This window comes from Myotis myotis, unplaced genomic scaffold, assembly GCF_014108235.1.
Source record: "Myotis myotis isolate mMyoMyo1 unplaced genomic scaffold, mMyoMyo1.p scaffold_m19_p_11, whole genome shotgun sequence".
NCBI classification, from domain to species: Eukaryota; Metazoa; Chordata; class Mammalia; order Chiroptera; family Vespertilionidae; genus Myotis; species Myotis myotis.
The window spans coordinates 54,971,230-54,994,250 of record NW_023416315.1 but is presented as its reverse complement, the minus strand read 5'-3'; the positions used below and the strand labels follow the sequence as shown (position 1 = coordinate 54,994,250).

At 46.1% G+C, this 23,021-nt stretch overlaps 2 protein-coding genes and 1 pseudogene across 12 annotated transcripts in view; 2 read left to right on the top strand and 1 right to left on the bottom strand.

The window, feature by feature from the left end:
- ATP6V0A4 (ATPase H+ transporting V0 subunit a4) overlaps positions 1-16,960 on the bottom strand; it is a 64,193-nt gene extending 47,233 nt beyond the window's left edge. For 4 of the 10 annotated variants that reach the window (XM_036329032.1, XM_036329033.1, XM_036329025.1 and 1 more), the window contains exon 1: positions 16,848-16,960. The gene's annotated coding sequence lies outside the window, so the exon portion shown is untranslated. Of the gene's footprint in view, positions 1-13,639; positions 13,702-15,976; positions 16,016-16,344; positions 16,680-16,847 lie in introns of those variants that run through there. The other 6 variants (XM_036329026.1, XM_036329031.1, XM_036329027.1 and 3 more) reach the window with 5 other exon arrangements.
- LOC118666625 lies at positions 4,540-5,417 on the top strand (annotated as a pseudogene).
- Positions 16,925-23,021, top strand: TMEM213 (transmembrane protein 213). Of its 2 annotated transcripts, none has more exons than XM_036329077.1 (3): positions 16,925-17,032; positions 20,503-20,571; positions 21,417-23,021. In XM_036329077.1, exons 1-3 carry the CDS (start codon positions 16,960-16,962, stop codon positions 21,584-21,586), a joined length of 312 nt encoding a protein of 103 aa, XP_036184970.1. In that variant the 5' UTR covers positions 16,925-16,959; the 3' UTR covers positions 21,587-23,021. The 2 variants fall into 2 exon arrangements, with proteins under 2 accessions (XP_036184970.1, XP_036184969.1); XM_036329076.1 differs by having other exon boundaries at positions 16,926-17,032; positions 20,500-20,571.

Below are 23,021 nucleotides of genomic sequence, written 5' to 3'. Positions count from 1 at the left end.
TCTTCAGGTGAGGATTAATTAAAAATTTATTTTGACTTCTGCTTCTGGAAAGATGGAGTACAAATCCTTTTTCTTCCCAAGAAGAAACACTAAAAACTCTAAACATTTTACGTAGAACATTTATTAAATCTAAAAGGTGGAGAGAAGACTGAACTTCCAAGGACCTCAGGGTCAAGAAACATCTCTGGGTTTGTCTCATTTTTTGTTTTTGTTGTTGTTGTCTCATATATTTATCAATGTGATTTTTAAAATGTGTTGTATAAGGAAATGTGACAACATTGGGAAGATCTGCATAACTCAATGAACTAATATTTTCCAAATGACCTATGCATGATGGGCAAGTGATTCATTAAAAGAGCACATGACCAGCCAAAGGATTTAAATGAAAAGGTCACTGATTTGGTTTCAGATTCCACATTGCAACTATGTTTTTAAAAATTACTACTTGTTAAGTTCTGGTGTGGTATCAAAGAAAAATATATACAACCATCTGAAAAAGCTAATAAAACATTTTCCCCTTGTTAAAACTACATACCTACGTGAGGCCAGATTTTCTTCTTATACTCAACAAAAATACCATATAGCAACAGATGGAAAGCAGAAGTAGGTATGCAAAGACAATCAGCAGGAAATCCAAGTCAGACATTAAAGAGATCTGCAGAATAAAATAATGTCACTCTTCTTACTAAATTGTTGTTTGTTTTAGGAAATAAAGTTATTTTCATAAAAATATGTATTTATATCAATATATAATTGGCTTAGTAATATTTTAAATGAGCTAATATATAAATATTTTTAAATTTTCTGACTTTTAATTTCTAGTGTGGTAAATACTGGTAGATAGACTCCACATAAACCAAAGTTTTTTGGGAGTGAGGTGTCTCAATAATTTTTAAGAGTATAAAGGGGTCCCTAGACCAAAACATTGGCACAGCACTGGCCGGGGAGAGCAGAGAGGAGTGTATTAGCTTGCTAGGGCTGCCTTAACAAAGTATCACAAACTGGGTAGTTTAAACAACAGAATTTATCGTCTAATGATTCTGGAGGCTGAAAGTCTGAGATCAAGGTGTGGGCAGGGTTGGTTCTTCCTGGGGACTGTGAGGGGAATCTATTCCAGGCCTCTCCTTGAGCTGCTGCTGGCCAGCTGGCCATCTTTGGGTTTCCTTGGCTTGTAGAAGTAGCACCTGATCTCTGCCTTCAGGTTCACACGTGTGTGTCTGTGTCCTGATCTCCCCTTTTTATAAGGACGCCACTCATACTGGATTAGGGATCCAGCCTACTCCAGTCTGCATGTGACCTCACTTTCACTACTTACCACTGAAAAAAACCCGATTTCCAAATAAGATCTATTTTCTGAGTTCCTGGGATTAGGACAAAATGTGAATGTAAGGGGAGGGGAGATACACAGGTCAGTGCATAACAAGGGGAGGCAATAAAGTGGGGTCTGAGCATGGGAAGGCGCAATGGTTTTGAGGCAGGACAGAGGGGTGAACAGGAAACGGAGGGGAGGGTAACAGAAAAAGGAGAATTCAAGAGAAGACAGTGTCTCAAGAATCGTGGCGCGGTCACGTGAGAGGAGGACCTAGAAGTGTCTGGAGTGGACTGGTGACTCCAAGGACCGACTTCAGAGGAATGAAAGGGGCAGAATTCCAAGCAAGGGCTGGAACTGGGATGTCAGTGGCTGGTGGAGAGGAGAGAGGGAAGGAGGGAGCAGGGCAGCAGCCGGTGAGAAAACGAAGCATCACAGGAGGGTTTTATTTATTTTTCCAAAGGAAGAGACAGTGCACAGCACATCTAGAAAATGATGGCCATTTCCTTCCTGTGATGGCCATTGAAGACAATCACTTTGAACAATACAAAGATATGTTTTCAATTCCTCTGGAAGTTTCCTGAGAATTTTATATGCAATATTTTATAGCAATGACTTACCTAAAGCGAGATAGTACACTCACATTTCTCTAATTATTGTGTCCCTGACTTTTTTTTTTAAAGCAAGTAATTCTCCTATTAAATATATATATATATATATTTTCTCAAAAATCCACAACTCACTACTTCGTAGGTAATAACACAAATCTGGCATTAGGTCTTGAGACAAACTACCTGTTTAAAGCAGAATCAATCCCTAATATTATCCAAGAGAACACTGTTTTTGACATTTAGTGTTTAACACCACTTGTTCCCATTCTTTAGACAAGTCTGGGGCACAGTGCCAGTGGCAGCCACCACATAGGTCCGTGCACGTTTCCAGGGAGGCACTTTTGTGGCTCAAGGACTTACTATAATATGGCTCCTGTGGACTGAAGAGGTAAGCACTCCACTTACACCCCTTCAAACTGGGCATTCCTGTTAACAAAAGGCCTCCTTTGTCCTCCTAGCTCTGTACCTGGGATTAAGACAATACTGTGCATAACAGGTCCAGCTGTACAAGATCAATTTACAGGAGATCAGCATAACTTAAAAAATTAAAGGGGCTAAGTGGAGAGCAAGCCAAAATGCCTGCAGGGAATGTAATCCAAAAGTAATAATCTAATAGCAGAAGTAACAACCAGATATTCTAAAAAGAGAGTCTAATTTTTCTGAACTGAATTCCAGCCAGATTGCCTTCATTCAAATAACTGATTTTACTATCCACTTACCCAGCCACTCCCCACCATTGGCCAGGCACTGAGCCCCCCATTCATGACCCTTCCCCATGTGCGCCAATAGAGAAAGTGCTGGGGGCAGAAAGAGAATGGTTTGAGGTTGCTAAAAATGAGGCGGAATTATCTAAGCAACTTCACACACACACACACACACGAGATGCAATTCATCAGCAGTAACATCCAAGAGTTCACGTTATCAGCACACTGATAACCAGCATCATCCCCTGCCGTGTCCATCCCCACTCCCTCCTGGCCTTCTCCAGTGAGGACTGTCAGTGCATTCTGGTGCCATTGGATATCAGCTTGGTACTCACTGTGGCTCTACAACTTCCTGTCCTCTAGATGGTGCACTGAGAGAAAGACTTCCCGTGGCTCTCCCTGACAGCGCATCCTCCTCTAGTCTCCATCCGTCCCACTGTCTCCTGCCCAGCACATGGCCACCTCATTCCTTAGGACAAGACCCTCCAAGGCGGAGCCCTGCAGCTTCCCTCTTCCCCTCGTCGGCATATGGTGGTCTTGTCTCTGTTTCTCTTCTCTCCAGAGCAGAGATACTTATGTCCCTTTCATTCCTGTCATCATTGGCCAAGTCACAGACCGACTGGGAGCGAGAGTGAGGAAAATAAAATTTCCCTGTGAAGACAACAGTTTGTCTTCCGTTTTTCACTTGGCAGCATTTCCCAGTTCATTGCCTTTTCTATAATAACTAGAGGCTCAGTGCATGAAATTCGTGCACCGGCGGGGGTCCCCTCGGCCCAGCCTGTACCCTCTCCAATCCGGGACCCCTTGGGGGATGTCTGACTGCCGGTTTAGGCCTGATCCCTGATCCCTATACCAGCAGTCGGTCATCCCTCTCACAATCCTGGACTGTGGGCTCCTAATTGCTCACCTGCCTGCTTGGTCACCCCTAACTGCCTCCTGCTGGCCTGATCGCCCCTCACTGTCTCTGCATGCCGGCCTGGTCGCTCCTAACTGCCGCCCCCCGCCGACCTGGTCATCTCTTATTGCCCCCCCCAGCTGGCCTGGTTGCCCCTAACTGCCCCCCCCCCCCCCCGGCAGGCATGGTCACCTCTTATTGCCCCCACTGCTGGCCTGGTCGCCCCCAACTGCACTTTCCCTGCCAGCTGGTCGCCCCTCATGGTCCCCCCTCCCTCCCACTGGCCTGGTCACCCCACACAGCCTGCTGTTCAGTTGTTTGGTCATCCCTCACTAACCTCCCTGCCGGCCTGGTCATAGGCAGCCATCTTGTGAGGGTGTGAGGGTTAATTTACATATTGCCTCTTTATTACATAGGATGTTTATTCCAGACTCTACTAGGGGATTTCTTTTTAGCATGATTTCTGCTCCTACTTTCTATATATAAGGAAACACTTTATTTGTATGTACTCTTCTTTCTCATTTTAACATAATGTACTGAGCACAGAGGCATAGAATTCTACCATTAGAAGAAAACTTTGAGATCATCTAATCCAACCCCTTTATTTTTAATTTTATTGATTGATTTTAGAGTGAGAGAGGAAGAGAGAGAGAGAAACATCAATTTGTTGTTCCAGTTCTTTATGCACTCACTGGTTGCTTCTTGTATGTGCCCTGACCAGGCATCAAACCCACATTCTTGGTATATCGGACGATGCTCTAACCAACTGAGCTACCCGGCCAGGGCCCAATCCCTTTCCTGTAGAGATGCAGAAACAAACCCAGGGAGGTGAAGGGATTTGTCTTTGGTCATACAGCCAATCAGTTCAGAGCTGGAAACAGAACATAGGGTTCCTGGCTCTGAGGGTCTTTCCATGGTTTCTCAGAGGACTTCACATCCCTTTCTGTGCGAGTCCTGAGGACCCCACACAAAGGTCTTCCCCAAAGAAGGTGGACTTCTGTGTCTGTGTCAGCTTGTGCAATGGCTCCTGGGAGCTTGGCCTCCAGTGACACCTCCAGTGACTCCTCGGCCTCACTAACCTCCATGAACCTCCACCTCTGGGTGGTCTGGGTCTCTAAAGCCAGGCCCACGCCATCATGCTGTCCCACCACCACGCCACAACCCTCCCATGCTGAGCCTGGTGCTGGAGGCGCTGCAGGCAGGGGAGCAGCGCCGGGGCACCTCGGTGATGGCCATCAAGGTGTACATCTGCGGAAGTACCCTACGGTGGACGCCATTCGGCTCAAGTACCTGCCGAAGCGGGCCCTGGACACGGGCATGTAGCGCGGCCTCCTCAACAGGTGCATCAACTCCAGGGCCAGGGGGCCACTGGCAGCTCCAGGAAGACAGCCACTGTGTCAGCCCCTCAGAGACCTGGTAAGACCAAGGAGGAGGCCCCCAAGAAAGATGGCCAGACCAAGGGCCAAGAGACAAGAGTGGGCAAGGCCAGGAAGGCCCCCCACCCATCAGACAAGGCCACAGAGGCCCCTCCTGGTGCCAGCGGGCCCTATGGGAGGTCAAAGGTTAAAGGCAAAAAGGACAGCCAGATGCCAAGGCCCATAGGAAAACCAAAGCTGGGACTCAGAGTTCAAAACCCACAGTCACCAAGGGTGAAAATGGTGTGACTTCACCAGCCAAAAAGAAGACAGGGAACAAGGTCCTTAAAGAGGCCACTTCCCAGGGGGCCAGGAAAGGGTCGAAAGCCAAAGCTGCTGCTGCTCCTAAGGACAGTTGAGTCCAAGATGGTACATGGATCACTGCCCAGGAAGATAGAGGTCCCCAAGGGCCCAAAGGCTGGCATGTCCACCAAGGCCTCATCATCCAGAGAGACCAGTATTAAGGCAGAAGCCAAGAGCTAGAGGCAGGGTGGAGAGACACTAAGACTCAGAGTTTTTATTCCCCAAAAAACATCACTTTATTTATTTTACTATAACCTATTTATCAATAAAGAATTTTTCCCTCTCAAAAAAAAGAGAATTGAAGGCAGCATCTCCCTAGATTTTTTTCCCTTGTGTCCCCCTCCCAGAGAGCCCCTGCCATATCTCTCAGTTGGCATCATCACCAAGGTTATGTGACTTCCCCAAGGTCACACAGGAAGTGACTACAGAAAACTAGAATCCAGAACTCCTGACGTGGGGTGAGTGTGTTGACCCCAAGGGGTTATGGGCAGCCTGGACATGAGAGATGAGGGAAGGAGAGACAGAGGGTGAAGGGAAGTTAAAGAAGTCGCCAGAAAGGCACAGTGAGAAAGAAGCTGGGTGTTGGGAAGAGAGGACCAACAGTCTCTCACTTGGCTCTCTGGTCCTTTTTGGTTTCATGTGGACAAAACTGGAAAAATAATTGGCTGAGTGTTGACCACAAACATGCAGCTCATTTCCCAAAAACCTTAGCTTAAAATTACTTTTTTGAGAATACACATCTCTGTTTATCAAACAAAAAATAAATCTGACCACAAGCCCTGTTGTGCCAACAGAAATATTTTGCACAAATAGTAGGACTGGACATTGAAAGGAGCCAGAAATTGCCAATCAAGGAGTCGTGGAGCTGAACAGACCCTCCCCTTCCACTGTTTATTAACTTCACCTTAAAATGCCCTTACCTGTTTGATGCTAGTAACTAACTTCTCTAACAGCTAGAGCTACCCCACAGTGGACCTGGCTGCCTTAAGGAAGTAAGACTTGAGGTATTTTAGCAGAATCCAAGCAACAACCTTGAGGCAGGAGAGGTCAAATGCAGCCACACCAAACTCTTTAACATATGACCTTCTGTGCAGAAGAGCATTCTTACTAGCTTAAGGATTAGGGCAGACGGCCTCTAGGTCACATTCCAACACTGAGATGCTATGTGTTTTTTCTGTCTCATATTTCTAGCCTTCTCTGTGTCTTGAACATTCCTGGGTGTGTCTGTACATTCTACTGTACACCTTGGACACCCCAAGAGCAAAGGTTGTCAATAGTAGTTCTCTGCACGATGTACAACTTATACTTAAGATTTCTTTTTAATGGAAAAGAAGATTCCCTGACATTGAATTTTTTCTCTAATCACACAGATTCTGTAAGATGTAATTTATCTGCTTTGTTGTGGTTGTATTGCTTTCCTATGAAATATTCTTTTAAAAAATGTAATAACTTCATTTTATTTCCTGATTATAAGAGTAATATAGATTCATTATGGATCATTTGAAAGGCATAAAGAAGAAAATGAAAATCATCCCCAGATTGTATATTCTAGATATGACCACTACTAACATTGGGTAGGATGCTTTTCAAACTTGTTTCTTTGTATATGTGTGTGTATCACAAAATTGGGTACATAATGAGTACATAGTTTTATATCCGGCTGTTTCTGTTTGTATTATGTGGCAAATGTTTTTCTAAATAATTGTTATTCTAAAACACTATTTTATTACTATCTTTTATTCCATTATAAAACTTCCATTTTTATAAATACTGTAATGTTGAAATAGAGAATCTTGGATATACATTTCTGTACTCATCTCTGATTATTTCCTAGAGGAAATTTTTAAAAATATTTTAATTGATTTTTTTAGAGAGAGTGGAAGGAAGAGAGGGAGAGAGAAACATCGATGAGAGAGTGAAACATTGATCAGCTGCCTCCTATACACACCTACTTGGGATCAAGCCCATAACCCAGGCATATGCCCTGACCAAGAATCAAACTGGTAACCTTTCAGGACTATGCCCAACCAACTGTGCCACACCAGCCAGGACAGGGAAAAATTTTTTTAAAGGGCTACACTGTATAAGGGAAGGCGACCAAAATAAACTCACCTTTACAAAGTCTACAACTTACCTATACATCATCTCAATTCCTAAGACTGGACTGACATGATGGAAGATTGTTGTTACCCTCAAGCACTTGATTAAAACAACTAAAACAATATCATGTCTGGAGGAAGATAATATCATCCTAGGTCTCAATTTATTTCTATATACAATTGTGTGTAATTATAATTATGCACACAATAAAAAATAGCCCAGTACACAAGGAAACACAATGACATGAATGAAAACCAGCAGAAATGGTAGTCAAGAGAAAGAGACACATGGGGATGGACAAATACAGACATTATGAGACACAGATTTTAAAATAATTATGTTCACTCTGTTCATGAAGTCATCCAATCCCCAAACACCAAGCCAACACTGGGCCTTCTCATCTCAAACAAGGTTGACTGTCACCCCCGCCAATCAGGTATTTGTCTTCCTTATTCTTTATCCTGCAACAGCTTCTTTCTGTTACTTTTTACCGTTCTTCAAAAGGAGACTGTCGACCTCATAAAGTGTTAAAGTTTGTTCATATCACCTAAATTGTCTTCTTTAATCATTTTTCTTAGGCACAGATGTCAAGAGATTTAATAAAAGATAGGGCAGAAGAAAGTATATAGATAGAATAAAGCACATTAAAACAAAAAGATGGATAATAAGGAAGAGGGCAGGGAATCAGAAGATACAGTAGAAAAGTCTTAACTTTTGTGTAATTGGAGTCTCAGGAGAGAAAAGAATGGGGCAGGAGTAGTAGTTGATGGTTGAGCTCTTTTCAAAACTGATGGAAGACATTAAACTCCACATTCAATTGCCTACAAACCCCAAGGAAGACAAATCAAAAGAAATCCATACCTGAGCACATCAGAATAAAAGTGCTGAAAACTAAAGACAAAACAAAACTCTTAGAAACAACCAGCCCTACCGGTTTGGCTCAGTGGATGGAGCGTCAGCCTGCAGACTCAAGGGTCCCAGGTTCGATTCTGGTCAAGGGCATGTACCTTGGTTGTGGGCACATCCCCAGTAGGGGTTGTGCAGGAGGCAGCTGATTGATGTTTCTCTCTCATCGATGTTTCTAACTCTCTATCCCTCTCCCTTCCTCTCTGCAAAAATAAATAAAATATATATTTTTTTAAAAAGAATGAAGAATAAAAACATGCCTAGATAAAACTTGAAAGCATTCATCATTTACTGAGGGAATACTAAAAAGGAGAAATAAATTATTGGAAAAATATACATGCAGAAAAGAAATCAAGAACAATAAATTGGTATATATGTGGATAAATTTAAACAGTCATTGTATAAAATAATAATGACTTATTGAGTTAAAAAGTATGTTGTTTAAATATATGACTATAATAGTATAAAAATCAGGGTGCATAAGTAGACTTAAAGTTCCAAACCCTTCACATTATCTGTGAAGACAGTAAGAGCATCAGTTATTAGCCTTGGATACGATAAGAATGCATGCTGAGATCCCTAAGAAAAACAAAAGGAATAAAAAGCTCAATCCAAAAGCAGTGAGAAAAAATAAATAAAAGGAACAAGAGAGACATTGGGAAACCAGAGAGCACTTGGTTAGATGGAGATTCAAACCTAAATCTATCAGTAAATATATTCCATATAAAAAGATTCAGTGGCCAAATCAAAGACAAAGATAGTCAGACTGAGTTTTTTTAAAATATCCTCCACTATATTTTTATAAGGTACACATCTAAAACATAATAAGGATTTAGAAAAGTTAAAAGAAATTATGGGACAAGACATAGCATGCAAAATTAAGCAAAAGAAAGGTCGTATAGCTACAGTAATAATATCAAGCAAAGTAAGTTTTGTGTCAAAAAGCATTAATAGAGATAAAGAGGGTGAAAAGAGTTCCTGGATCCAATTCCAACGTGTGTGTGGGAGGAGGCAAAGCTTTCTCTCACCAACAATTACCAGATGCCAGGAGGGTGTCTGAGACTTCAGCTCAATTCTGACACTATCTTCCTGAAGATAGAATCAGATTCCACAGGTAAAGGGCTCAGTCCCACAGGACTGCCCTCCACTTCAGATGCCAGTAACAAGACAAGTTATCTGTGTCTGACCAACTGGCTACAAATTAGAGGTTCCAACCACCCCCTCCAACTCAGGATGCCAATCACAAGTTCAGCTTGTTACCTCTACTTCTAACCAGCTGGCTATAAATCAGACACTCCCACAACCCCTTCCTTGGTTTTGCTTAATCTGCTAGAAAGATTCATAGAAGTCAGGAAAACCCAGTTACTCACTAGATTACCAATTTATTATAAAAGGAAATAACTCAGGAACAGCCAGGTGCCAGTGATGCATAGGGCAAGGTATGGGGAGGGGCCACACAGGTGCCATGCCTTCTCCAGGCTTGCTGCTCTCCCACCACCTTCCTGTGCTCACCAACTCAGAAGCTCTCCAAATCCCACCCATCCTTTTAGGTTTTTATGGAGACTTCATTACATAGGCATGATTGATTAAATTATTGGCCATTGGTGATTGATTCCACCTCCAGCCCCACTCCTCTTTTCTCCTCTCCCCAGAGGTCAGGGGATGGGACTGAAAGTTCCAATGATGTGGTTGGTTTCCCTGGCAACCAGTCCCCATCCTTAGGTGCAGTCTAAAAGTCAACTCATTAACATAACAAAAGACACCTTTGTCAGCTCTCAACACTTCGGAAATTCTAAGGGTTTGAGGAGCTCTGTGCCAGAAACAGTGCAAAGACCAAATACATAGTTCTTATCTATATATATAAAAGCCCAGTGACTGGAACGGCAGAAGGACCAGAACCAGAACGACCGGTGGCTATGATGCACACTGCGACAGCCAACCAACCTAATCCGCCCCTGCCCCGATCAGCCCCCAACACCCAGATTGGGGGTGGGGCCAGCCGGTCAACTGCTGTAGCCCCTCCCCCCACCAGTCCGGACCAATGGACCCCCATCGGGGCCAGCTGGCCAGACCCTACCCATGCACAAATTCATGCACGGGGCCTCTAGTTATTAATAAGTCAACAGCACAATAACTTTTAAAAGAAGGTTCGCCCTAGCCAGCTTGGCTCAGTGGATAAAGCATCAGCCTGCAGACTGAAGTGTCCCAGGTTCAATTCTGGCTAAGGGCACATGCCTGGGTTGCAGGTTCAGTCCCCGGGGGGGGGGGGGGGGGGAGGGCGTGCAGGAGGCAGCCAATCAATGATTCTCTCATCATTGATGTTTCTATCTCTCTCTCTCCTTCTCCCTTCCTCTCTGAAACCAATAAAGAAATATATTTTGAAAGAAAGAAAGAAAGAAAGAAAGAAAGAAAGAAAGAAAGAAAGAAAGAAAGAAAGAAAGAAAGAGAAGAAGGTTCAATGCACCAGGAAGGCTTTGAATCTTCTATATTTTCCTGTTTGTTTGTTTTTAAATTTGGTCCACTTATTCTATTGACTACCAACTAGAAAACCTCCATATATCTGGAAATTAAGAAATACACCTCTGAGAAGATGGGAGGGAATGAGATCCAGGGCCCAAGTAGAAGATGGGCTTAGCCATGAGGAAGTCTCATTCTTCTTGTTAACCCACCTCAATCCAGGCAGTGGTCCCAGCACCCCCTAGTGCAATGTGGGTTAAGTGCAAGCTGAATGAATAACTCTGGGACCTATTCAGAAATGGTTCCAAACGGTGGGCTCCAAGCCTTGTTCACTTCATTACCTTCATCAACCCTATGGCATGATCCCCAAGTTGGACTCTATGTAGCTTTCCACTTGTCTTACAGGGGTGCTCCTCATCCTCTCCAAATTATAGACCCATAACCGAGTGGCAGCAAGTGAGGCTAACCTCCGCCACCAACTAACTGTGGCTCAGGTGAGGTCTAGATGTTTCAGTCCCACAGTAACTAGAGACTGACATTGTTTTGTGAAATAAAAGCCATGTGCAGGAAGAGCCATGGACCCCCATCTCTGCGTGAAAGTGAGGAAATAGCAGGCGCAGTGTGGTTGGGCCATGATTCCCCTCAGAGTGGCTTCACTGGAAATGCAAGCTCCAAGTTCAAGGCCAGTGGTCTCTTCCCAAAGATGGAGAGGCAGGAGAAGGGCCTATCAGAATCACAAGGGAGGTTTCCTCAACATAAAGTATTCTTCCCATAGGCAGAGGCCATTCCAGGTTGCTGGCTTTCCATCTTTTAGCTCAGGAAACACGCGGTCCCCTCTTCTTCTTTTTCACATGAAATCATAGCAGGCAAAAACAGATAAAACTGGAACCAGTGAAGGCCCTGGAGCCCCATGCTCTTGGCTAACCCAACCACCACCATGGAGCCTGGCCACAGACATTTTAGCCTGAACTTTTTAAAAGTATGTGTAACCAAACACCTATCTCAACCATAAAAAAAAAAAGTCTTGAGAAAGTTCCTGCAGAATGTCTGGCTCAGAGCAAGGCAACTTCCTGGTACACCTTCCAAAGCAAACCTGATATAAAATGTATCCAGAGTTCCTGGGTGGGGTAGCCCACTGCGTGGAGCTATTAACTACAGACGATATTTTTAAATCCTATATAATAAAAGCCTAATATGCTAAGTGTCCAGTCGTCTGGTCATCCGTTCAACCAATCAAAGTATAATATGCTAATGATATACAAAGGCTGCTCAACCACTCGCTATGACGTGCACTGACCACCAGGGGGCAGAAGCTCTAACCAGTAGGTTAGCTTGCTGCTGGGGTCCAGCCAATCAGGACTGAGGAGATGGGCCGGACATGCCCTGGAGCCCTCCCATGGTCCCTCCCCAGCTGGCCAACCTCCTGTGTCCCTCCCCGGCCCCAGTCGTGCACTGGTGGGGTCCTTTGGCCTGGCCTGTGCCCTCTTGCAATCCAGGATCCCTTGGGGGATGTTGGAGAGCTGGTTTCAGCCCAATCACGCAAGCCAGGCTAAGGGACCCCACTGGTGCACAAATTCTTGTACCGGGCCTCTAGTAGTGAATAATGGTGACACTTGTAAAATAGTTACCATGCAGCCCTTGCTTTGGGAATTCATGAGTTACCAGAGACCAGGCAAGTCCATCCTGTTGTAGAATAATAAAATCCTTTGATCTGTAAAGAAAATGCTTAGCTTTTTAAAAATCCTCACTCAAGGGTATGTTTTTATTGATTTTAGAGGGAGAGGAAGGGAGAGTGAGAGAGAAAGAAAGGAGAGAAAAGACAGACTATTATCTTTGCCCTCTACATGCACCATATCCAGAATTTTTCCCACTGGTATAATTTAACATGATGCTGTCAACTTTGATAGGTGAACACTATTCAAACCATCATCATAACAACCCTGGGCAGGACCATTTTAAATCTTTTTTTTTTAATATGTTTTTATTTATTTGAGAGAGGAAGGGAAAGGGAGAGAGAGATAGAAACATCAATGATGAGAGAATAATTGATCGGCTGCCTGCTGCATGCCCCACACTGGAGATTGAGCCCACAACCTGGACATGTGCCCTGACCTGTAATTGAACCGTGACCTCCTGGTTCATAGGTCGATACTCAACCATTGAGGCACGTCGGCCGGGCCTTTTTAAATCTTTGTGTGTGCCAGGCTCTTATCATTTCGGAGGGACACTCTCTGCTCACATCAAACATATTCAAAGGCACCCAACAGCCTACATGAAACTCTTTCTGTTTAAATGACTTGCATAGCTTTGATTGCACAGTTTTGTTCATATCTTGAATCTGAGAACATTTTTTCAGGGCTCAAACATTTTTGACTCTTGAAAATCTCAGAGACCCCACACACTGCTGTGATCTCCAGCGCCTACTGGATAAATCACCCCAGTCTACAAAGCTTCCTGCGAGGGTTCCTGGGAGGAAAATGTCAAGAAGCATGTTCATCCTGTCAAGTAATGCCATCTCTGTGGGGACCCAGGGGGAACTTCCCCTCTGATTCCGGTATCAAGGGCACTGTGCTTCTCCTGTTGTTTTTGTCTTGTGAGCCCATGAATCACAGACGTGACCATGTGACCCTCTTCCCACTGGCCACCAGAAAGCTCAGAGAACAAGCCTGCCATTTTGTGCCCTAAACGTGCTCATGGATCCTCCTCATAGCTCCTAACTTTCTCCGTGCCTCATTTCCTCTCATTTATTTTAAATGTATTTCACCGAGCTTCATTAATGATACGTGTGCTTCCTTAAACCCTTTTTGGACCAAGACAGGATATAAACAACTCAACACATAAATAGCATTATTTCCCCCCTAGAAGTGCCTGTCTTGCATATTTTCTATTTGTGATGACCCTTCTACTAAAGTGGGCGTGAACATTGACTGCGCACTTACCATCGGCTAGCACCACGGGAAGCACTTGACACGGATAACAACTCTGAGATGGGTGCCTCTTCCTATTGAGACAGGATAGGAAGAAGCTAGGGAAACTCCTTGGCAAGTGGAAAGGGAACACTGAGATAGATAGCTGAGCAAACCGGCCGAGCAACTTACAGCCAGGGCAGAAAGTCCCGGATGCCTAGCAACAGGCGAAACTAGTGCGGGACCTTCCTCCCCTGGCAAATCGTTGGTCATGCAGTTTAGACTCCCTGACCTCTCATATCACTGGTCAAGCAGTTTAGAACCCCTGACCTTTCCTCCCTGGAGATAACATCTAGGCCTCAGTTGTATTTCAGCTCCAGGCCCAGAAAAGCAGCAAAGCCAGACAGGAGACACCAGGACCATCTGCAATGACTAATGACCCCCTGACCTGGCATTGCCCAATCAGTAGAGAACATGACCCTGAAAGGACACACCTGGAAGAGCTGATGAAGATTCTATTGAGATCCTCCCTTAAGCCCTCCCCTAAACTCCCAGCTTTTAGACACCCTCAAACCAAAGGTCCCAGTGCTTTTTCCCTCCCTGGAGCACACCCTCACCTTTCCCTCCCCCTCTGCTTCCCCCACAGGCATGCATCTCCTAAATTCTAATGGACCGCATGAGACTTGTCACCAGGGAGCAATGGGCAGCTGCAGCTTGTCCCAGGCTAACCCCCTGAACTTGTCCCCAAAGCCCCTTTTCCCTGACTCTCCAGTGAGCTGACAGCAGCCCCACCTTGGCTCGCTTCTTCCCCATCTTTTTAGAGTCAAAGCAGCCCTACCTAGTCTCTCTCCTGTTGCTGCTTCTAGCCTAAGCCCTTCCTTGTTTCATTGGCCCCAGTTTTAACAAACGTGCTCTCAAAATCACCGGCACTCCTATTGTGAAACCTGTCCTGCACGAGGTCAAGAACCCACACACTACCAGCTGGCCTTAGGCAGACCCGCTCTGGGCCTGCTCCTTTCCCGTAACACTATCACTTTTCAGATCAAGAACCCAGGGCTGGATGTATGATGCCACTTCCCAGGGCCACTCAGACAGAGGCAGGGCTGGAATTCCACCCCGGGTGGGCCTCACGGCCACTGCTTCACCCCAGATGGAAACCTTGCTTTCATCCTGACGGCCTTATCCTGGATTCCCTTCTGTTGATTTAGCCTCCAAAGTGCCTCTTGATTCTGTTCCCCTCTCCTCTATCCTCAGCCCAGCCTTTTATTTCAGGGCCCTTTTTTTGTTGTTAATCCTCACCCAAGGATATTTTTCCCATTGACATTTAGAGAGAATGGGAGGAAGTGAGGGAGGGAGAGAGAGAGAAACATTGATGCGAGAGAGACACATCTATCAGTTGCTCCATGTGCCCCAACTGGGGCTGGGGATGAAACCTGCCACCCAGGTACATGTTCTTGACTGGGAATCGAGCCCGAGACCCTTCAGTGCCCAGGCTGACACTCTAACCCTGAGCAACACCGGCCAGGGCAGGGCCCTTTATGATCTGCTGGGATTTTTGCAATAGCTTCTTAGAAGATCTCTCTGAATCCAGGCCTGGCCTCTGTGAATCTATTATCTGTGCCTCTGAAATACAAAGGTGACCACAAGGTCCTGATAGGGTGTCCCAGGTGTAAGGCAGAGTCCAGTTTCCTTTGTCTACCATGCAGGACCATTACAATCTGTCCCCGGTCTAACCAGACGCACCATGGCGAAGCGAACCCCATGCTCCCAGGACAGTCATTACTTCCCAACAAGGGTCGTATGTGCATTCCTCAGCGGCCGGGTACATGGTCCCCTCCTTCCTGGCCTGGCAAACTACACATCTCTCCCATTTCAAAACCTCATCTCCATTGTGAAATATTCTCTTAGTCTCCTGGTCTCCAACCCTCCTCCATGGATCCCCATCTGCAGAGACTGCCTCACCATTTATTATGTGTGTCCTTGTTTATTTGTCCATGGCCCTGACCGGGCCCTGAGCTCCTGGAGGACAGAGACTGTGTTGCCTTACCCACTTTGGAACCTCCTTCCCCCATCCTTAGGGCCCAGCGCACAGCAGCTACTCGATAATTGTTGAATGTTCAACCAAGCAGTAGGTCTAAACTGGATTTCTGTGCACGGCCAGAAGATTAGCCTCCCTACAGCACTTCTGCCCCCAACCCCCAAAGCCGAAAATATAGAGCTACCGCTGATCTGCAGCTTTAGGCAAATTTTTAAAAAGCGCCTCCTCTAGGGTACCCGGCCAAATGTCACTTCCCTGTGCCTCTCGGGCATTTAGGGCCTTGCTGTTTCCTAGCCCCCTGCCTGGGGAAGGCACCCATATTTGAGTCTTACCGTATTACATCTCAGCTCTTTCTTCGCCGCTTGGTCTCACTGCAGTGAAAGTAGGGATCCTGTCTTAGCCACCTTTGAGTCTCAGAGGCCCAGGGTGATGCTTTTCAAAGCATGTTTTAGACTGAAGCCAGAGCTCCAGTTACTCCTCAGTTCACATCTTCACAGAGCCTCCCATCTGCCTCATGATTGTTTCAAACTCCCAGCCAGGCGCGCCAGGGGCTCAGCCTCACAGCTCTCCAGTCACACCCACCCACCTCCACACACACACACACACACACACACACACACACACACACACACTTCCTCCTCCTCAGGTCACCTACACTCATCTGTGCTGTGGGCAGAGTGGGCTTCTGAGCATCTCTTACCTCTGGGTCTTTGGTCACCTGTCCCTCTGCCTACAATGCCCTCTTTGCTTGTCGAAATTCTATGCATCCTTCAAGGCCAACTCAAATGCCATCTTCTGCACGAAGCATCCCACCCGAGATGTGGCCTCATGCTGCTGAGGTCCAAAGTACTTTGTCCTTCCCGGGTCATTCCCGAAGCAGTGCTCTGTGTTTGAATGATGTGTGGATACTTAAAGCATGATGGGGGTTGTTATTCCCAGACTTTAGTTCAGTTCACACAGTAAGAGCTCAGTAAATACTGGGTGAAACAGAATAGGGAATCCAGCACTACGCCTGCACATGGACGAGGCAGCAAACTCATGCTCTGGGACCCAGCAGGACACAGACCGCATAAATCGCCCCTCCCTTCTTGCCCCAGCCAACAGAGCCTGGCTTCCCTTCTAGAGAGGTAAGAGAAAGGTGTGACAGCTGAACTTCCTTTGCTCCACCCTCTTTCTTTTCCCAAAAACAGAGTAGAAATTCACCTCTGACGGCCTTGTTTTCAAGCTCCTGCCGGACAGGACACACACAGGCACATGCCCCCGGCACTCAGCACACCTCCACGGCGCTGGCCCCGCAGAAGCCTCTCTCTCCAGCATGAAGCCTGCGCCCCCCGCTGCCCTGGTCCTCAGCCTGGTCTTCGCCTCCTTCCAATCGGCTTGCTTGGCAGGTGGGACTGTGAGCTCTATTCTTGGCCACGCTGGGAAGGGGAGGGGAGGGGGTGGAGGGAAGGAAGGAGGAGTATTCCTCGGCCAGGGCTGGTCCTGCACAAAGAGGAAACAATCCTTTCTCATCTGAAGGATTGGGCAGAGGTGGGGTGGGGGTGTCTTAAATGTACGCCTGTCCTCATCTAGGTCAGGAGCCGCCACCTCTGTTGACCTTTACCACAAAGAACAGAGGAAAAGCAATGCACAGAGCCTCTCCCAGCAGGGGACCAAATGAGCCTAAAATGGCATCTTTTGGGTGCAGTTTCTCAGTGGCTCCTCAGAGCCCGGGGCTGCTGAGCTTGGCAATGCTCCCTTTGCACTGCCCCTCCCTTCCCCTAAGGCCCTCTGACCCTCTGCTGACCCTGTGCTTTCTTTGCAATTTTCACAAAACCTGAATGCATGAAAGCTGCCAAACTCAGTCTACTGTTCTCCTGTCTTCCCGGGACACAGGAGATGTTGGGTTAGTGCCCTGTGGAGGCTGGAGGGGTTGAGGCCATCCCGTCAGAGTGTCCCAGGCTGGGCTCTGAGCCTCATGCAGAGGCTGCCCTGACACTCCCACGCTCCTGACTTTTGCCTCTGGCTTTGATCTTGCTCCTCAACTCCTCAGGACACAGTCTGCCCTGTCCCCTGAATCTGTCTCTGTCTATTAGTCTGTCTCAAAACCAACCCTCACCATTCCCACCCCCACACCTCCCCCACTCCCACCCCCACCCCCCCCATCCTTCCTCCCCTTCAACCTGTGTCTGCCTCTCTCGTCCTCACAGACTCTCCTGTGGTGGTCCAGAGAGTGTGGGCTCTCAAAGCCTGTGAGCCTCAACGCTGCTTTGTACCTACCAGCTGTGTGACCTTGAGCAAATTACTTACCCTTTCTGTGCTCCAATTTCTTTATTATAACATGGGGATAATCCTAGGGCTTACCTATCAGTTTGTTGTACAGATGAAATGAGGTGACTGTAGGTAAATACCTTTGAACAAATTAACTCATGGTAAACACTTAATGAATGTTAGCACATTCATTGTCCAGTATAACCCCTCCCCTAATAAAAGTGTTCTGTGTCTTTCTGTTTATTCTCTCAGTGCCTTGTTTAGGATAGGGCCTCAAAAAAACTTGACAAATTTAACTGCACTGAAGAGTTGGGTCTTCCCAGCAGCCTTTACTTTGGAAGTGACCCCAACTGCGACCAGTCCCTGGTTGGCTCTCCTTATGAGGGTGATATTTAAATTCGTAGGGGGTAGGGGAAGGCAGGAGAGGATAAAGGGGGGATAAATGGTGACAGAAAGAGACATGACTTGGCTTGGGGAGCACACAGTACAATATACAAATGATGTATTATAGAATTGTATGCCTGAAACCTATATAATTTTATTAACCAATGTAACCCCAATGCATTCAATAAAAAATAAATAGAAAAAATTCTTAGGAACTTCTAACTAGGCTAGCCAGTGTGAGCCATATAAAATTGCTGAACAATTCCTCACCTACATAAATGGCAATTACATATGGTTTCACCTAATACTAGCATCCAACGTACCAGGTTTTTTCCACTCACTTGTTCTAGACGGGGACCACTTCCATTCTAGGCTAGAGGGGAGGTGAAGGTCAGGACCAAGGAATTTATTTCGGTTATAACAGACATTAAAATGTTGAGGAATCAATTTCTCCAAAACAAATAAAGACCAAGCTGTAAGCCATTTAGCTGTAAATAATTTACAGTAACAATCAGATTGCATCAAGGTAATTACTACACTTTGGGCAGGACACTGGAGCGGCTTGGGGGTGGGTGGCATAAAATTAGTCTGAGCAGGAATTCTGTGGCTTTGGCTGGTCAAGAAGTTTCCTCCTAACCTCTCCTGCTATGTGACACCGAGCACCTTTGAAGGGCATGCTGACCTGGCGGGGCCTTGAGCGTTTCCAGACCAGTTTATGTCTTTGCATTCCCAAGAAGCAGACTGAACAGCAATGTAGTTTCCAGACAGAGTCTCCAAAACTGGCCTCTTGGTCTTGTTCTACCTAGATTAGCACTAACAGAACTTTTTTTTTTTGCTGATGGAAAGTCTGCATATCTGTGCTGTACTTCCATTATGGTAGCCACTAGCCACATTTGGGGATTGAGCACTTGAAATGTAGTTTATCTGACCAAGAAGCTGAACTTTTAATTGTTTAAACATTTAAATAGTCACCAGTGGCGGCCGTGTGGGACTGAACGGATGGATCCTCTCTCCTCTTATGCTGTTGTGAGAGGGAGTGTGGGCAATGGGTTTTCTTCCTTGGAGACCCTTATGTTCATCTCCATAACCCCAGCTCACCCCCCAAACTCTGATACAACTGTAAGAATTCCTGCTGAAATTCTTTTTATCATTGGGCTCTCTACTTCTTAATCAAGGGACAATTTGAAGTGCTACATATTCTAGCAACCTCTAGATTTGCTTATATGGTGTTTAATTTTTTTCCCCCTGGTAACCACTTCCATGTCTTGCTGAGTAATATCAGTATCTTTGTCAGAAATCAAGGTCAGATTTCAATGTCTATTTGTTCAAGAGTTTTGTTTTTAATATATTTTGATTGATTTCAGAGAGAGGAAGGGAGAAGGAGAGATAGAAACATCAGTGGTGCGATAATCATTGATTGCCTACTGCATTGCCTGCCCACCCCCACCCCACCCCCACCCCCCCCCCGCCCCGGCCTAGATATCAAGCCCACAACTCGGGCATGTGCCCTGACCACAAATCAAACCATGACTCTGGGTTCATAGGTCAACGCTCAACCACTGTACCACACAGGCCAGGCTGTTCAAAGTTTTGGAGGGAATTAAAGGTAGTTATGGAAAGATGCTTCAGATTTTTAAATAAGTTTGTTACCATATATTAGAAAAACCATTTTCTATGTATTTATTTGCATAGAAAGCAGCTAATTAGATAATTAGAGTGTTTGGGAAGCTGTAGATGGCAGGCCCTGGGTAAGGGACCATGCGAGATGGAAATAAAGCATCTCTGAATGAGAAGAGACCACGATAGGAAAAAAGGGGAGTATTTGTTTGCTAGGGCTGACACAACAAAGAAGTCCACGAGCAAGGTGTCTGCAGGGTTGGTTTCTCCTGAGGCCTCCCTCCTGTGTCCTCACGTGGTTTTCCTCTGCTTGCACATCCCGGTGTCTCTCCTCTTCTTATAAGGACCCCGTCATACTGGATTAGGGCTCACACATATGGCCCCATTTCATGTTAGAACGGCCTCTTTAAAGGTTTTATTTCCAGATGCATTCATTACTGGGGGATTAGGACTTCAACATCTGAATTTGGGGGTGGGGGAGCCACAATTTAGTCCATAACAAGGAGTTAGCTTTGCTGCATGACATCTAGACTGGAACGTCTATAATCCTTTCACAGTACTCACTACTAATTTACTCAGACTGTCTTCTGCCTTTTTTTCCCAGAAGCAAGCAGTGGCAACAACTCAACCTTGACCAACCACCACCCAGATCCTGAGACTCTGGAACAGTGCCACAGTAAGCGTCTGCCAACTGCCCCAACCAGAGCTGGCCCTGGGTCTGGGAGGGAAACATAAGCCTCCTGGCTTCTGTTCATTGGCGTGGGGTGGCTGAGTGTCGGCCGGGCCTCGCTGGGTGCTGGTGTGGTTTGTCCACAGCCTCCAGAACTGTTTGCAGAGTCCGTCCAAAATCTATCTTGGCCTTGACCCCCATCGAAGCTCACAACCTTTGGCACAGATAGCTTTAATGACCCATCCCCACAATAGGAGCCAAAGATGCCCTGAGTTCAGAGACGTGTAGATGTTTGTCAGTGGAAAGACCACAAAACTCAGCTGGAAGCTCCCAAGGCAGGAACTTCATTTTCATGCCCTTTGCATATTTCTCTTCTTCTCTCCTTGAATACCTCCAGCCACAAGGAGGGCAGTACTTCATAAAGCCACCACTACTGCAGATGTCTAATTAACAAAGTCTTGCAATATATTCTAAGTCTGGCTTCCTTTAATCTGCCCTCATTGAATGACCAAATGTGTTTGTTCACTTCTGGACACTTATAGAGAAGAATAATAGGCAAGAATGTGTAGAGGTTAAGAACACAGCTTTGGAGTCCTGCCGACTTGGGTTTGAGTTCTAGTTCTGCCAACCCATGACCTTGGGCAAGTTACAGCCTGAGATTCTTCATGTAAAATGGGACTAACAACCACACCTATCACTTTACGAGGAATAAATAAGGTAACACGTGTAGAACATTTAGCACAGCACGTGGCATATTTTCCTGAAGGTTAACTATTGTATTATTATTATTGTCTTGTTGTTATGACTGTTAGAGATGGGGCGGGCTGGTGTGATGCTCTCTCTTCCCCCAGATGTGGACTTCTGCCTAAAAGCATCCCAGTGTTGCCACACTGGAGTGGATGAGTACGGCTGGATCGCGGCCGCTGTTGGCTGGAGTCTCTGGTTTCTCACCCTCATCCTGCTCTGTGTGGATAAACTGACGAAGTTAACTCCAGATGAGCCCAAGGACTTGCAAGCATGAGGCGCAGAATCAGAGCCCCAAGAATGTCAGCCACCACCCAGCTGTGGCTAATAGCAGGCCCGGAGTAGCGCCAATGTGGTTTCTAGTAAAGTCATTTTCACCTTTAAACTTCAGTTACTTTTTAAAGGGAAGGAAGACAGAAAGGGGCTCCAAATAAGGGAATGCCAGTGCTGCTAATTCCAAGAGAAAGGTGGGCCTCTGAGCTCCGATACCCTCCTTTCTCCAGATAGTCTCAATGGGATTACTTATTTTAGCCATGGCTTTCTTCTGGGCTCCAAGGTGGAGCACCAGAAACATAAGACTTGATCTTTTAGTCAACACATTTGAAATTAAACTCATAACCTTCTCACCGAACAGAGGTCGTTGTCATCTGTCCTCATTTCAGTCAAGGACATCACTGTCACTTCAAAATGTAAGGATCACCGTTGACACCCCCAAAGTCCTCACCCCATGTCCAGTGCTTCCCCAGCTCTGTTCTCACCCCCATGACTATTCCTTCCAAGGTTAACCTGTCCCATCCTCCCTGCCAGCAGCCTGCTTCTGGCCCTCACTACATTGTCCCTGCATGATTCCGGGGATATTTCCTTTGGTTCTCACTGCTTGCAGGATCTTTCTCCCCATGGGCAGCTGTCACACAGCCTGGCACTGAGCTCTTCCCATGAGTCCAACCATCCGACTCCCTGCACAGGGCTGAGGGGCTCTGGCTGGCCCACTCCTCAACTGAATGGATGTCTTTCCCATCTCCCCTGCTCTTCACCTCTGCCTCCCGACTCCATCTCCAGAATGAAGGCCATTGTTCTTCCTGGAGCCTTCCTGATCCTCTTGGGGGACCTGGAGCTGGTGCTCTTAGCTACTAGGCCCTGAGGTGCGGCCATCATGCAAGGACCTGCTCACAGTGAATTTACACTTTGGGGCATAGGAAGCTTCTGGTGATGGTTGTCGGTGAATGACTGAACCAATGAGTCCTTGCCCCAGATGAACTTAGGACCATCATTTTGCATTCAGAGCCTCCATTTTTCTGAAAATGGTTAAAACAACCAAACTTCTTTGATTCCTGTTCTCTCAGGGACTCACTTAGCACGAGGGTGTGGCCTGTGGCTGTGAGGTCTGCCAGAGGGTCTGGAGGAGAGGAGGGTGGTTCATCAGTAGGAAGGAAGGAAGGACAAAAATGACTCTTTCTTTATGGAACAATGTCTGCCCTTTGTCAGGGACCATGTATTAGATGGGATCAACTCTAAATAATCAAAATACAGAAAGAAAAAAAAGTGCGAGGCCCCTGACGTAGGAAGAAATGCAAAGGTGGCAAATGACTCAAAGCTGCCCGACGCTCTTGCAGAAAATCGAGATAAATTTCCCCGACAACGGAAACCAAAGGGATCGCGTGGCTCACTCTGAAGAGCCAGATAGTTTTAGGATCTCAGTTGTTAAATCAGTA